This window comes from Trichoderma reesei, assembly GCF_000167675.1.
Source record: "Trichoderma reesei QM6a unplaced genomic scaffold TRIREscaffold_33, whole genome shotgun sequence".
Classification (NCBI taxonomy): Eukaryota; Fungi; Ascomycota; class Sordariomycetes; order Hypocreales; family Hypocreaceae; genus Trichoderma; species Trichoderma reesei.
The window spans coordinates 147,064-162,572 of record NW_006711180.1 but is presented as its reverse complement, the minus strand read 5'-3'; the positions used below and the strand labels follow the sequence as shown (position 1 = coordinate 162,572).

General features: G+C 55.5%; 2 protein-coding genes across 2 annotated transcripts; one reads left to right on the top strand and one right to left on the bottom strand.

The window, feature by feature from the left end:
• Positions 1 to 3,567: 3,567 nt before the first annotated feature.
• TRIREDRAFT_82235 (glycoside hydrolase family 31) lies at positions 3,568 to 6,693 on the top strand (the record flags this gene model as incomplete). Its single annotated transcript, XM_006969490.1, has 4 exons — positions 3,568 to 3,796; positions 3,926 to 4,547; positions 4,615 to 5,169; positions 5,263 to 6,693. The coding sequence occupies 4 exons, from the start codon at positions 3,568 to 3,570 to the stop codon at positions 6,530 to 6,532; spliced, it is 2,676 nt and encodes an 891-aa protein (XP_006969552.1). The 3' UTR covers positions 6,533 to 6,693.
• A 1,031-nt stretch (positions 6,694 to 7,724) lies between these two features.
• Positions 7,725 to 10,425, bottom strand: TRIREDRAFT_52499 (uncharacterized protein; the record flags this gene model as incomplete). The annotated part of the gene is made up of 3 exons (XM_006969468.1): positions 7,725 to 9,663; positions 9,798 to 10,186; positions 10,330 to 10,425. Coding segments are annotated over 3 exons (2,424 nt in total), but the record flags the coding sequence as incomplete, so codon positions are not given.
• Positions 10,426 to 15,509: the final 5,084 nt, after the last annotated feature.

The window sequence follows — 15,509 nt, the reverse complement described above, 5'->3', positions numbered from 1 at the left end:
GCTTTCTACCTTATTGGTTCCATGCTGATTGCGACTCGTTGTCACCTCGCAGCGTATCAATTCGACATTCATTCAAATTGTGCATAAATCTCCTTTATATTGATTTCTGCATCAGGTGCCTCAAACGCTACGGATTCTGTTCTTTGTTTGCTCTCTTGATGCGAGGCCATTACTGAAAGACACTGGAAGTAGAGGTCACGTGTGGCTTGGATCTGACTCTCCTGGATGATGAAACTTTTGGTTGGCGATGATCTGCTGTTCTACCGGAGACACTTTCTGAATAAGGTACCCATATACTGATGTTCTCCTTTCTTCTGCTTCCTGTTCACTTGCTTTCTTATGTCAAGGCAATTGAGTTATGATTCACAACACAGCTCAAAGGTGGCTAAACAGCACCCAGGCTTTTGTGAACCAGCCACTTTCTACGACCATCTCGATTGAATAAACTCGCAATTAAGGTTGATTCTCAACCGAATCATGGCTGCGCCTCTCAGTTGCCGCAAGTGTCTTTGACCTTTGACAGTAACTGTTAAGGTAGATAATTTCTCAATTCGGCCTCAGGACGACGAGAATCTCGTGCTTTGTCACTGCAAGTCATAATCAAGTCATAAAGACTGGGTGTCATAGTTATTCCAGGTTAGGTGTTTCGCGATGTCTGCACGGCCGACTTGGGAATCACGGCGTTGTCCACTCATCGGAGTGAGGTATGTCCATCAAAGCTTGACTGAAACCTGATAACTTTTGTAGGTCGCTTGTTTGTCAATACCAGCAGACTTTCCCATTTGACCCGAGCGAGAGATTACCCCATCACCTTGATCCCATCCCCACATGATAGACTAATAAGTGAGGCATGGGGGACATAATCCTACTGCATGTTGGAGGCTGCAGCGTTACATCATAGATGAGGATAGAAAAGTAAAGTCACCGAGACAGAGCCGAAAGAAATTGAAGATTGCAGATGCTTTTCTTATGGCCTTGACCTATACTAGAAGGTGAGGCCGCCGCATGCACCTGTGTTGAGGTTAAACGGCAGAAGTATTGCGAGGGAGAGACGTGTGTGTATGGTTCACGTGGCCTGTCGAGATGCAGCCAACAAGCACTCATATATTGAAGGAAGATGGTTGCTATTCAATAGTTCCTTGGTCGAATGATCGCATAACTCAGTTTGTGATGGCCGGTTAATCTTGGCAAAATATAAGAAACGACGTTGTGCACAGAGACGATGGATATCTTGACTGGACACCCTTGGTATATCACGAGCTCTCAAACTAGATTATCTGGAGTGGGGAAATGCGACACTGACAGAGCTCGCTGCTTGGTAAGAGACATCACCAGACCCTGTTTGTGCGGGAGCATCTGGAACATCGCGATGAACCGAGCCGCGGGGTACGTGTAGTTGGTTTTGATGTTGGCGTATTTGTTGATGCTCCTAGAAAGAGGGATAAATCACTCAGAAAGTCAATGAGGGAAAAGTGTAGAATACTACTAATAGATCTATTGAAAGGGGCATTATCTTCTGCAAGCATGTTCGGGTTCTGCTCGTGTTTCCGACTACTACACTCAACATCAACCGAAGCTCAAGCTCCGATTCTGATCCCCAATGCTACCCTTTGGCCTCGGCTCTGGTGCCGGAGCTGAAGGCAAGGGACTTGCATGGCTCTAGATCGACTGTAGTGCTGCAACGCTGCGCCTGTTGATCATTTGGGGTATCATGAAAGAATTAGGAGTAGTAGTAGTAGAGGCATGGAAGAGACGAGATATACAAGGTGTCTGTTGGTGTCTCACACAGAATACGCTTGTATAGGTATGCATCTGTTGTATTGCAGAGCCGGATCTTTCAACACCTACACCTTGCCAACCACTCGAGGATGCGTGAGTTTTGTCGTAGATTGTGTTCTCTTAGCCTTTCAGCAGCAACAACTGAATAGCGTCACAGGCTTTCAGCTGATTGATCCGTCCAGACGAGTCCATCACTTTCCTACAGCTGCCCTCTGAGTCGGCCCGTTGGGTGCGGATGCCCCAAGAAGCGGCGCATATGCCCTTTTCATCCTACCGAGGCGTGCCAAGTCGTCCAGTCCCCTGCATTGAATCGAACGATGCAAAGTCGAGTCCCCATCACTGGTCGGTGACGCAGGATGCTCATCCCTACATAAAGGGAATTTGATTGCCTAGGTTGTTAGCAGACAATGTTGAAGCCAGCTGGAGGCTCTTTGAGTTGCCGACCCGAGGGCGAAAGCTAGCTGCCCGCTAGTCCCAGAACGCGTCTAGTGTCCCCCCCGCGGGTTTATTTCGCCGGCCGGCAAAAAGCACGCGGGCGGCGGCTTCAGGGATGGCCAGTGCTGTGACCCCTGCTGGCGCCTGTGCTTTCCGGCGAGTTTGGTGCGGGGAAGCTTGGGGGATGTGCCCTGGGGGCGCAGGTACAGGCACCGCGCAACCACTGAGAGCCGCCCTGGAAACTCTTTGGAGCTCGCGCCTACAGGTAACGCGACCCCACTTGCGGTCAAGAGCTCCGAACCTCGACAATTGAGTTCCATCCAAGTTGCAGCCTGACCTGGAGCTGGTGACCTCACTCTCACCCGACAAGGTTCATGTTGCATTGCATCAAATTGCACTGGACATGGGATCAGATTGCGATGCTACTCTAGCAGATTCTACAGGCGACAAGCTGCTCTCGACTGACTCTCTCTGTCTCTCTGGCAGACGCGATGCGGCGGCGATTCATCGAATTCCGATCGAGAGACAATCGAGCTCGCTCCCTTGAGCATGGACACCCCATGTCCCATCGAAAATGCCCGTCTCAGTCTCTCCTGGGTGGCGTCTTCGCCTTTCTCCGAAGCCTCCCCAAAACTCGCCCGTCACACCCACAGATTGTCCTCCCGCCGAAATAAGCTCCGTTTCCGCCGTCACGTTGATCGGACAATGACCAATCGAAAGCGCCCGAGAATCTTCGAGCCCGACCTGCTGTGCCACCGCACCACCACCAGGAAACATTGGATCTAGGAACACTCTGTCTGCCTGCCTAGGTACCTATCCATAGAGAGCCTGCAAACTGCCAAGCGACCAAGAGTGCAGGCCACCACACATCTTCCAGAGGTAATTCCAGCATCACCGCCGCGTGAACGATCACAATGCCCAGGTCGGGTCCGTTTCCCGGGGTCCCGTGTCTTGGAGGCATCCCATCCCGCATCGTTGGACGCGTGCCCCACGCCCTCCTCATCTCTCTCCCCTCTTCCTCCGTCCCACTGCAGGCTCCCGTTGCCTCGATTTGGCACTCTGGATCTGCTCTACGCTCGCCCTCTCCCCTGCTCTGCTGTGCAATGTGACGAGGGCCCTTGCTGACGAGCTAGGCGTGTGAGGGCAGGAGATTGAGATTGCTTCTCTGCAGGCTCCGGCACTGGGCATTGAGCGTGTCTTGGCTGCACTCCCTGCTCCGTCGCAAGAATGTCTACATATACAAGGGGCTCCAGCCCCCGAAGGGCAGCTGCCATGGTCGGCTCTTCACGATCCTCATCCTCTCTGCCCCGTCCCGCCATCCTCCTCGCCGTCGTCATCGCCATTGCCGCGACGATGGTCTACTGGAAGGCTCTCTTGTACGCGGGGCTCGCGTCTGCCGCGGCCCTGTTCAAGAAAGATAATGCCACGGCCGCCGGCCTGGACCAATGCCCGGGCTACAAAGCGTCCAATGTTCGCGTCACGGCGACTGGTGTGACGGCCGACCTGACGCTGGCCGGCGCTGCCTGCAATGTCTATGGAACAGACCTTCCGCACCTCACTCTGCAGGTCACCTACCAGACTGGTAAGCCAAACATCCGTTAACACCACAGAGCACCACTTGAACAGATGCTTCGGGCGCCTGCCTTGATTATTTGATATTAACAGCAAACGCGTGATCAATGGGCTTCATGCTAATCTGTTCCATCATCAGAGGACCGCATCCATGTTCTCATTCAGGACCAGGGCAACCAGGTCTACCAGGTCCCCGAGTCCGTCTTCCCCCGCCCGGGAGGCTCAGTCTGGTCCCAGACGAGCAAGCTCAAGTTCAGCTACACGGCGAATCCCTTCTCCTTCAAGATCACCCGCGCCAAGACTGGCGAGGTCATCTTCGACACCTCGGCGGCGTCTCTCGTCTTCGAGTCTCAGTACCTCCGCCTCCGGACCAGCCTGCCTGCAAATCCCAACCTGTATGGCCTGGGAGAACATTCTGATTCTCTGCGCCTGGAGACGACCAACTACATCCGCACGATGTGGAACCAGGACAGCTATGGCATTCCCAGCCACGCCAACCTCTACGGAACTCACCCGTTCTACCTGGAGCAGCGAGCCACTGGTGCTCACGGTGTCTTCTTTCTCAACTCCAACGGCATGGACATCATCATCAACAAGGACGCCTCCGGCAACCAGTATCTCGAGTACAACACCATTGGCGGCGTTTTTGACTTTTACTTTGTCGCCGGCCCTACGCCCGTCGCGGCTGTGCAGCAATATGGCGAGTTTGCGGGCTTCCCAACCATGCAGCCATACTGGGGCCTAGGCTTCCACCAGTGCAGGTAGGATGAACACGGACATGTATCAGCACGTGAGATCAAGAGAAGAAGCTGACACGTCTTGTCACAGATACGGATACCGGGACGCCTTTGATGTCGCCGAAGTTGTCCAAAACTACAGCTTGGCCGGCATTCCCCTGGAGACCATGTGGACGGATATTGATTACATGGACCGCCGCCGCGTCTTCACCCTCGACCCGGACCGCTTCCCCCTGTCCAAGATGCGAGAGCTTGTCGACCACCTGCACGCGCACGACCAGCACTACGTCGTCATGGTTGATCCGGCCGTTGCCTATCAGAACTACCCGCCTGCCAACCAGGGCCTCGAGGACAACGTATTCATGCTGCGGTCTAACGGCTCCGTGTGGATCGGCGTGGTGTGGCCCGGCGTCACCGTCTTTCCCGACTGGTTCTCGGCCAACATCACGCGGTACTGGAACGGCCAGTTCCAGACCTTCTTCGACGCCGACACGGGCCTGGACATTGACGCCCTGTGGATCGACATGAATGAGCCCAGCAACTTTCCGTGCAACTTCCCCTGTGACGATCCCTACAAGGCCGCCATCGGCTATCCTCCGGCCCCGCCGCCGGTCCGTGCCCCGCCTCGTCCGCTGCCCGGCTGGCCGTGCGACTTCCAGCCCGGCGGCTGCCCTGGCAAACGCGAGGCCCAGCCCGAGCCTCTGCACGCCATCTCAGGCATTGATAGCCAGCCCATGAGCATCCGCAACATCGTCCCCAACAACAAGCCCAGCAGTGGCAGGGGGGACCAAAAAGGGCTTCCCGGCCGCGACTTGCTGTATCCCAAGTACGCCATCCACAACAAAGCCGCCTACCAGGACTCGTGGAACGCCGACAAGGGCGGCATCTCCAACCACACGGTCAACACGGATCTGATCCACCAGAACGGTCTTGCCATGTACGACACGCACAACCTCTACGGCACCATGATGTCGTCGGCCTCCCGCGACGCCATGGAGGCTCGCCGCCCCGGCCTCCGCCCCCTGGTCATCACGCGCAGCACTTTCGCGGGCGCGGGCTCCAAGGTCGGCCACTGGCTGGGCGACAACATGTCGCAGTGGAGCTACTACACCGTGTCCATCCGGACGATGCTGGCGTTCACGTCCCTCTTCCAGTTTGGCTTCGTGGGCTCCGACGTGTGCGGCTTCGGCGGCAACACCAACGAGGAGCTGTGCGCGCGCTGGGCGTCGCTGGGCGCCTTCAACACCTTCTACCGCAACCACAACGACTATGGCAACATTGGTCAGGAGTTTTACCGCTGGCCGTCCGTCGCCAGCGCCGCCAAGAAGGCCATTGACATCCGCTACCGCCTGCTCGACTACATCTACACGGCGCTGTGGCGCCAGTCCACCGACGGCACGCCCGCCGTCAGCCCCATGTTCTTCCAGTACCCCGAGGACCCGGCTACCTGGGGCCTCGAGCTGCAGTTCTTCTTCGGGCCGGGCCTCGTCGTCGCCCCCGTCACGCAGCAGGGGTCCACCAGCGTCAACGTCTACCTGCCCAGCGGCGTCTTCTACGACTGGTACACGCACGCCCGCATCGACGGCGGCGCGACCAACCACGCCATCACCGGCGTCGACATCACCTCCATCCCGCTCTTCATCCGCGGCGGCGCCATCCTGCCCCTCCGCGTCAAGTCCGCCAACACCACCACCGAGCTGCGCAAGCAGAACTTTGAGCTCCTCATTGCGCTCGACGCCTCGGGCTCTGCCTCGGGCGAGCTGTACCTCGACGATGGCGTGTCCATCCACCAGCGCGCCACGACCCACGTCACCTTCACGTACAAGAAGGGCATCTTTATCCTCGGCGGGTCTTTCAGCCTGAGAGTGCCATTCCTCATTTCCAAGGTGACTATCCTGGGCGGCAGGCCCTCTGCCGCTGCCAAGTCGAGCAGCGCCGGAGGCAGCAACAGCGAGTCGTTTGACGTTCACTTGCCGTTTACTGGTCCGGCGTCTGTGAGGATCGGTTAGCCATAGACGCATATTGTAGCTTTGTTTCTTTAGGTAGGTAGACTGCATAGGTGGTATTGTATTTCGGGGGGTTCTGGGCACACAGTGGCCACTTCTCCTACGCTTTGTTGGGCTTTATGTGTATACCCCCCTTTATGTCACCTATTCTGTTGAGATACTCAGTAGCGCGCTGTGAAGTAGTAGCTTTGAATAAGAGTATTGATGGACCCTAGAGGTCTCTTGATTCCATTTAGTGTACGAAGCTTCTACCATCGAAGAGAGAGAAGACAACCTACCAGGTAGCAACGAGTGACACAGAAGAAGAGACACGCCAATGACATATAACTGATTAGCTCACTCTTATTCTACATACCTAGATAAGTGCCTAGTTACCATCTAACTAACTCACATAGGTCAGGCAGACAGCCTTCTTCCCCATTCCCCCTTTCTTCACGATGCATGCTCCTAACCCTTTGCGACGTACATACATCAGTCAGTCTCAAACTAGCGCTCACCTACATGTAACACTGCCCTTTCTGGCAAAGCAGAAATCCATAGCATTGGAAAAGAAAAGAAAGAAAATGAGTGAGAAGAAAAAAAAGACAGATTCCGATTTATTCACCTTTTGGATGCATTGCCTTGCAAATGTCAAACCGTGCCAACGCCTTCCATGAAAACGGGAATGATGATGAGTAATGACAGAGAAAGTAAGTAAAATGAAAGGTGGTAAATCACCAGGTATAGCAAGCCTTGAGAAACATTTAGGGTACAATAGAACAGCGATAAAACGACGAAATGACTGACGAGGTTGGGGTTGAACAAGACAAGACACAGATGCAAAACAATGACCATATGATAGATATGCACACAACAGGCAGGCTTCCGTATCGTTAGCTTTCGTGAGTCATTCTCAGATTCGCACACGCAACAGACGCAACAAACGCAACAAAGACTCTGGTGGTAGGTATACATGCACAGGGGAGGAAACAAAGGGAAGAGACGCCAGGTAGAACGTGTCGGGTATTTCTGTGGTAAATGAGACGAGAATGTTCGAACAGATGGCAACGGGTCATGCTTCGGCCATTTCCATGTCATCACCCGACTTCACCTCCATGACCTGGGCTTCATCCGCCGAAGACGCATTTTCCGGTAGCGAAGCAGTCGACTCCTTGTGCTCCATGGGTGGCTGAGAAGAAGTACCAGCGCCGTTATTCACGCTGCCGTTGCTGCCGCCAGCCAGGGCGCCGTTGGTGGCGCACAATCGGTACTCGCCGTCGCTCTTCAGCTCGATGATGCCTTCGTCAAGGGCCCAATCCGCTAGCAGCTTGTCGACGCCCAGCCGCTGGCCCTCGCCCTTCTCCATGTGCCGCCCGACATGCTCCGTCCACTCGTCCCAGGACGTCGGGCCCTCGAAAAGGGCATTGCATTCTTTCCTGGGGCAGGCCGACTTTTGGGGAGGATGTCGCCTCGTCACCAGGCATGACTGCTGCATCTCCTTGACATGAGCATCCCACTCGGCCTGCAGCTTGCTGTCGCCCTTGGCGATGGTCCTCTTGATCTGGAACGGCGCATGCATCCGGCGGAGATGCTGGGTGAAGAGATCCTTGCGGTTGAACTCGTTGCCCTTGCCTTCGGCCGAGCTCTGCGGACATGCAGAGCAGCAGTAGTACGTTAGGCAGAGGTGCTGTGAAGCAATGTGCCGTTTCCACTCATTCTTGGACCCAAAGGTGCTTGCGCAGCCGGCAAAGGAAAAGGCACAGGGGAAGGGGCGCGTGTGGGCTGCGGCAATGTGCTTCCGGAGCGACGAAGAGTCCTTGAACGGCGCATGAGTACAGTGGTCACAGCGAGTTTCCTGCTTGGGGAGAGACCGTCTAGGCGCCTTGATGCGCGAGTTGGGGGCTGCATCCACAGCCATGGCATCGGCGCCTGGTTCAAGGGCGTCCCGGGGTATGTTTGGCTCGATATGCCTTTCCGGAACGCCGTCGGGAAGCGTTGTGCGATGCCGGACCACAGGAGGCGCAGGGGGCTGAGCTGCGACAGGCGGCGGAGGGCCGTCGTCACTTCTAGGTCGGACGTGGCTCAGCGCCTTGAGCTGTTCTGCGGCTTCTTGCATCTCTGCGGAGTCCTCGACCTCGTCCTTGGGCTTGATTGGCGCGATGCTTCGAGGAGCGGCCGGGGTATAGCTTGCCGCCCCAGACGGGCTGCTTTGCGACCTGTATTCGAGGCCATCGCGAGCCGCAGCGTGAAGGTACTGGTCGGGTTCGCGTCGCGCTCGCGAAGGTGTTCCCGCCGCCAGCTCCCTGGCCTCCAGCAGAATCCGGCCGTCCTCCACCTCCTTCGCAGATGGACGGATGCCGGCGGGCCCAACCAGCTTCTCATACAAATGGATCATGTTGTGCGAACTAATGTAGCCCAAGAAGCAGCAGACCTTGTCATGCTGAACCACATTCCAGATGGAGTGAGGCATGGAGATGAGCAGCATCGTGGGGGGCCCCAGAAACATGCCCTCGACAGCAATGGAAGCGCCAAGAGTTGGCTTGTTCTGCAGCCACTGGTGAAAGTAGGACATGTCTGGACTCGCGTCTCCCACGAATGTTGTGCAGACCAGTATCCGCGGCTCTTCAAACCTAATGTCAGCTACAGACTCCGGGTCGATGATTTGATCTTCGCGAGAGCGGCTGCTCTGCCCATCCGACGCATCGCCATTCGTCGAAGCCGCAGGCGGCCTGCCGACCATGGACGCCAGCATCAGGTTCTGCCCCTTGCCAGGGGTCAGAGTGAAGAATATGGGCATGGTTGGCGAAGCAGAAGTCGTCGCGCCATTCGCCAGAGGTGGGCTTCTCGCGCGCTGCTGCTGCTTTATGCTACGGGTTTCCTCGTATAATCTCTGAACGCTGAAGGGTTGCTGTCCGCCACTTAGCCTGTGAAGTGCCTCCACTAGGAAGGATGTGAAAGATCGTTGACCGGGTTCGTGTCGAGACTTGTGCTCTGGAGAGCATGCAGCGATGGCTTGCTTGACACCGTGGCTACCCGCAGCTGCGGGCTCGGGATCGGCGCATGTGTCCAGGAGCAGGAGAATGTCGGACTGGGCGTCTTCGAACAGGCACCGCACGCCATCCCATTTGAGCTTGGCAGCGTCTTCGCGCGCATTGCTATATGGTGAAATGATTAGAAATGACGGTGATGACAACGGCGTGCGCGATGTAGAGATAGAAAATCTCTAGAGAGAAAAAGAAAGGCTATTGGTTTCGCGGTACGGCGACCGCCTCTCGGAATGGTAACTCACCAGGCCCAATATAGCTGGCCATCGGGACCGGCATATCCGTGACCAGCGTAGTATATAATGAGGAGGTGGTTGGGCCTCGCATTCTCGAGAAAGGAAGCCATCTGAACGCCGAGCTTGATGCTGGGGTTTGGTACGGTGGGGATCTGCCAGCGCTGAGTGGTGAAGCCGTACTGCTTCTGCATGACCTGCTCGACCGCGGCCACATCCTCGTCCACCGTGTGGTCCTCTTCCCAGCTTAATAGCAAGACGGAGACGTCGCTATGAGGCGGACGCTCCGTCTGGCGCTGTATCAGCATGGCGGCATCCTGCAGATGACGCGCAAAGGCCTCGAAGTCCTGTCGTTCGGCAAGGGCAGCATCGTGTACGGGGTATGACTGTTGCTGTGGCGGCTGCAGGTGAACAGAAGGTCAGCAAACAAGCGTTGGCAACGATGCGAGCAGCCAAGCGGGCAATGGCAAGCATGGCCAATGGACTAGGAACAGGGCTCTGATAGCGAAGGCGTTGGAACGGCTCGGGGAGACGCAAGGCTAACCGTTTCGTGAGAATACTGCGCAGCAGGCTGAGGGTTGGTAGCGACAGAAGTGGTCACTTTGGGAGCCAGCTTCCGCTTTTTACTGGACGGTTCCATGGACAGGCTCGGCAAGGAGGACAGCGAAGGTCGAGAAGGTGCGCGGAGAGGAGGCGACGAAGTGACAGGAAGACGAGAGCTGTGGCAGGTCTGCAGTCGGCGAGAGACCCCAAGGCTGGGTCAAGGCCAAGGCGGAGCAGTCGGCAGGACAGCTTCGAATTGCCGAGCTTCTGGATGGAAATCGACGACTGGCGGCGAGTGAGCAGCGAGGTCGAACACGCGGCAATTGGGGGGGTTCGAGGCTCGGCAGAAGGCTCGAGAAGAGGAGGGGGACAAGACAAAACGACGGCCGGCTTGGGACAAGGCAGAGAATGAGGTGAGACAGCAACAGGGCGAGAGAGCAGGAAGTAAGGCTGGGGGGGAGGGGGGCTGTTGAGCGAGTGCTTCAAGGCTCTGGCGGCGAGGCTGTAATTCTGCCAGGCGGGCCTGCTCAGTGGCCACAGGTACCGGTACTTCCAATCCCAAGCGGGAGCCACCAGCGCTCTCCAGCCCGGCGCTGCGGTGCCGGCCCAGTGCTTCGTAGGCGCTGCAGAGGCCACTGGAGGGGCCGCTGAGGGAAGGGCGAGCCGCTATAATTTTAGCTGGCGGGCCGCCTGGCTGTGCAGGCCTTGGGGCGGCGCTGCCATTGGCCGGTAGCCGAGGTTGGACGGGGCCTTGGCCAAGCCTGGTCGACCAGCGAGCCTCTCGGGGCTGCAGCAGCTCTTCTGCTATTGATCAATGTCTGGATCAGATCCCAATTGCTGGGGGACCAGCTGTGGCGGCAATTGGCTTGTGCGAGGACGGGCGAGGGCAACCCGTCGAGCCCGTGAGCAGCACCGCAGGTACCGGTACCTACTTACCTGCCCCAGCATCGGCACGAGGTGCGCGCATCGCCAGTGGCGGCTTCAGGTCTGATACGTGTGCCTAGCATCAAATGACATCCCACCCGACATCAAATGACATGACACGACGCACACGGCAACTTGGCAGGAATGTACCTGTACCTAAGCCTATTCGAGGTGCTGATGCTTCTGCTGGACCATCCTTTCCAGCTTCCATCTCTTCTTCCAGGCCAAGCTCAATACTACATAGGTACCCAGGTATGCAGCGGGCAGATGGAGTGACGCATGTTCACGACCGAGGGGCGGTACTTGTAACTGGCTAGGCGTGGCGGCGCATATGCATGTACCGGCACCAGTACTACTACAATACTTCCGCCAGCCGTCCTGCAGGCTGGACATGGAGTCTTCAACAAGACTCCAGGGGGGGCGTCATTCATTCATCCCACGACAGCGGACCGGGGCGTTTATTTGGATGAAACGACAAGGGTGCTGCAGAGGCTCGGGAGCTGTGACATTTCGTTCTAAATCTGTCCAGGGTGCTGCTCGAAGTGGCTTTGGACGTGCCCTGTACCAAGTACATGTACCTGCTGGCTGGTGTCTGTGTCTGCGGCACACGTACGAGTACCTTAGCACGGCGAACATATGTATACATGCATGTATGGAAGGTACGAGTACAAGGCGCTCCAATGTTGTGCAAAGCTCGTGCTATCATGGATCTGTATCGACTTGAAGCGGCAGTCGGTCTTCGTTGTTCACGTTTCCTAAAGGACATCAGTCACTAACAAGCCTGGCAATGATACAATCGATGCGGTCATCGCCGGTGATTGACGGCAAACCACCGATCGCTCCTCACCATAGTCAGGTGGCTTTCTCCTGAGCATGTCGACTATGATTGATCTCTCACCTCACTGGCATTGACGATTGATCCTTGTCCCGTCTGGGTGCTCAAGTTGCAACATGGGCATTAGTCAATCTGCTAAAGCAGGCACTCGTGATGCTGAGTACCTTACATGTAGCATTCGCTAACACTGTTACGTCGACAGTGTTGAAGGGCAAGATACCAGGTACTGACTCCTTGACAATGGCAGAGGACGGTGAATCTGCGATATTCCTGCCCAACTGAAGGATGCATGTACATGTATCTAGAAATGCTGGCACGACAATCCGCAGCTTGGCATCCACACACCGAAGCGACGGGCACACCAATCTCTTGAAGGTTCTCCCTGCATATTCAAAAACGTGATGAACACTTCAATAATTGTCATACGATAGTTTGCTCCCGCGTACTTCATGCTGCTTTGCCAATTTTAATCTCGTTTGGCCCGTGGCCCAGGCGCTGGAAGATGCCGAAATCGAGTCGATATTGCCTGACAATACATACACACCTACCTTGACCTTGAAGTGCCGGCACCCTTGACAGTTCCGCTGCTCCAGAAAGCACGGCCTTTGCACAATTCAACGTCCACTGCTTCGCCCGAGAATCTTCAACAGAAAGCAGTCTTACCGCAGGACTGCAGCCCCGGACACGCATACGGCTGCCAATGGCTGCAAACCCTTGGGACAGCGTGGAACTCCCGAGTCGATAGTCCCGGTGCCAGCTGAGGTACATGTATAGATACCAATTCCTGGCAAATGTATACGACTGGCCCTTACATACCTGAGGAGTACCACCTAGTCTCAGACAGACTGTCTCCGTGCCCTGTGGCTAGCTACCTACGTGTGGGCTGACGCGTTGCATCCAGTTCTGCAGCCGCTGCTGATTCGCAACCATAGCCCGAGCCATCTTGCATCTAGCCTCCACAGTGCAGCCAGGCGTTCCATCTCGCAGCCTCGCCCTAGAAGTACAGATGTTACGACGACGAGCAACTTCCTAGATACATGTTGTCAAGTGTTTGTCTCCAACCGGGACAGAGAGGAGCGCGAATCGAACGTCCACCGCTAACAGATGGATACATGATACTATTGCAGACCTTTGGCGACGTCCCTGATCGGCAGTTTCTCTGGTAGTTGTTCGTCAAGTGGGTAAGGTGCCAGACTGCCAACTTGCTGTCCCGATGTCGCGTCCCCCTCCTAGGCTGAGCCGGGTATAGCTTCAATGTACGGGTTCGCGATGTGGCGGCATCAGGGTGTCTCGGGAGGCCATGGGTCTAGAACCGGGGCTGGGCTGGGCTGCGAGGCTCACCGTGATATAGACATCAATTCGCAGGAGTCTCAGCCCCGGTCGCCTGAGTCGTCTCCCTCGAGAGTGGCATGGCGGTGCTATCGAAATATCTTCTCGTGCCGGTACCTGAAGCAATTCGCAAAATCAATAGCAGTACGCCTGCTCATTGGCTCAGGGGAGCAATTGGTTCGAGGTACGCTATGGTCAGAGCTCCGAAGCTCATCGCTGGCCATGACCTCTTGGTATCTTACCAGGTTTCCCAGCCCGCGGCTGTGGGTGGCATCGCTTAACGCCTTGGCTACATATACCTGCCTACTGTCCGTCCGTCCGGAGTCGGAGTACTACCTACATACAAGCGAGAGTGCTATTTGCGACGATGGCACGATTGCAGACGACATGACAAAGTACGGGCACCTACGTGTACAGGCACGCCAGTGCTGCAGGCTCAAATGTAGGTGAGATTTACCCAGATACCGTTACTGCACGGATTTCTGGGTACATGTACATAGGTATTCTCCAGCATCATTGGACCGTCGTTGGCAAATGGAAAGTTTGCCATGCCGCCTGAAAACACACACACATTGAGTCTACACACGGCTATCACTGACACCAGACTATTGCCTCTCATTCGCTGTGTATCCACGAAGGCTAGCGGCTAATGTGCCGGGCTTGTTTCGCAGCAATGAAAGAGAAGACAAACTCCCGCAATCAGGTTCAGGATGGAACTAACCGAGCTGATGAGGATTAGAATGTTTGCCGTCGCGACGGCCTAGATGCGCAAGGAGGCGGCACATCCCCTGTGCTGAACGCAATATTGACAATTAAGAACTACCTACAGTAGGTAGTGACGCGGCTCAGCTTCTGTTTGAGTGATCCGCTCAAAAGCGCCACGACCCCGGGTTGCGCCTCAGCCGAAAGGCTGATAGACTTGGACTTGTAAGATATCCTTGGGAGGCTGTTTCTGTCGCAGCTGGGCATGGACGCTAGTAGTAGTATCTGGGATCTCATGTCTCAGCCGTGCCCATGTATCACGGAGTGGCGGAGGAGGGTAACCGTCCCTTTATAAAGAACGGTGGGTGGCAGGACATGCCACAATCAAGACAGCCTTGTTGCTCCATGAACCTTCTTCAAGTCGCTGCACGGGATTATCACCATTTATACCATGGCTAGGTGCACCTCACGCATCTACAGCAAGACACTGTGTGCAGGAGTGAGCCGTTTTTGCACAGATAGTTGATCTGCTGGCATTCAATGCATATTGTAAAAATCTTGTGGACGTTGCTGGTTATGTAGCCCCGCCGAGACAAGACGCTGAGATCTTCTGCCGGCGTCATAACTTCGATGACATCTTTACAGTTGATGTATGTATGTACATGTATGTATTGATATTGTATCATCCGCTTCAAAGAGGCAGCCGAAACAAGAAGAGTGCAAATCTTTTCTTCAGAGTGGTCAATTGCAGCTCGCCATTCGCCGGTCCCTCTTCTCTTGCAGGAAGAAGACGTTCTAGATCCTCTATTGGAGCACACGGCAGCGTCTACCTCCCTTAAAAGTTGCACAACGGACGCTGAGCCCCGCGGAAACGAGGCCTTGACTTCCTAAACGAGGCGTGTGGCGATGATACTTGGACGGTGTGCTGCCGAATCAGAAGCCGCAGGACGTTGCCCAAAAGACTCAAACGGTTCGAGGATCGCCATCGTGGGGCTTCTTTCTAGGGAAGTCTCAACGAATTGGTCATACTTGGCAGCCTGCTTCAACTTTGTGATGGATGCTACTAATCTGTGCTGTCAACTTGCCACTGCTTCTGCAGAGCGTGAAAACGAGTACGAGAAACAGAGTTCTGTGGCCACCGCATAAGGTACAAGTACTAATCAACGGCGATCTCCAGCCACAGCTTTTGGGGTGAAGCCACAATCTATTTTTGTTTTTGTTTATGTTTTTGCCCGTCTTCACGATGATAAATTGTTCTGCAGCCAGTGTCGAGTCGAGTCGCTTCAGAGAAAGGCTCCCATTGAGCCGCCTAATGGCGAGTTAGGGAGTACTAGGTGATGATGATTCAGGCTTGCTTGGCGTGCATTGTCTATTGCGCTGGCTTTTCCCAA